At 48.9% G+C, this 794-nt stretch overlaps 1 protein-coding gene across 1 annotated transcript; it reads left to right on the top strand.

Annotated features, from left to right (window-relative positions):
- Positions 1-24: 24 nt before the first annotated feature.
- On the top strand, positions 25-794 carry LOC112138277 (the record flags this gene model as incomplete). The annotated part of the gene is given in 1 exon segment (XM_024260836.2): positions 25-794. A coding segment is annotated over 1 exon segment (727 nt), but the record flags the coding sequence as incomplete, so codon positions are not given.

Genomic DNA, 794 nt, shown 5'->3' with positions numbered 1-794 from the left:
CTCTTTACTCGGAGTTCTCCTGCGCTTCAGGGAGCATAACGTGGGGATAAGTGGTGACATCAAAGCCATGTTTCACCAAGTGCTGTTGCTCCCAGAAGATAAGCCCCTTCTCCGCTTTATCTGGCGGAACAGGGAAAAGGGAGATGTGCCTCAGATGTACGAGTGGCAGGTGCTACCATTTGGAACCACCTGTAGCCCATGTTGTGCAACCTTTGCACTTCAGCACCATGTTCTTAGCCAAAGCACAGCTGAGAGTAAAGAGTGGTTCTCTGTCGAGAGATGTTTCTATGTGGACAACTGTTTACAGAGTCTGTCATCTGCTCAGGAAGCAAAACAACTGATTGATAATCTCAGGAGCACCCTTGCCTCTGGAGGATTCAATATCTGTCAGTGGGCCAGCAATCAGCCAGATGTCATCAACCATTTGCCAGCAGATGCACGGTCGGAGAGGTTGGAGTTATGGTTGTCACATGACAAGTCTGCTGCTACAGAGTCAACACTAGGAATGAGCTGGCAGTGTGATACAGACACCTTTGGCTTCAAGCACAGATCAGTCACTTACAAAGTTGCCACCATGCGCAACATCTATCGTGTCTTAGCCAGCCAGTATGACCCTCTTGGGTACATACTACCCTACACAACACGTGCGAAAATACTGGTTCAACAGCTGTGGGACAAGCATAGAGACTGGGATGATCCTAATCTTCCCCAAGATCTTCTGACAGCTTGGGTCAGCTGGGAGAATGAGCTGAAGCATTTGCCACAAGTGAAGATACCCCGATGCTACACTCCTA

This window comes from Oryzias melastigma, unplaced genomic scaffold (genome assembly GCF_002922805.2).
Source record: "Oryzias melastigma strain HK-1 unplaced genomic scaffold, ASM292280v2 sc00665, whole genome shotgun sequence".
In the NCBI taxonomy this organism is placed as follows: domain Eukaryota; kingdom Metazoa; phylum Chordata; class Actinopteri; order Beloniformes; family Adrianichthyidae; genus Oryzias; species Oryzias melastigma.
The sequence above is the reverse complement of the archived record's forward strand: the minus strand, read 5'-3'. Positions and strand labels throughout refer to the sequence as shown.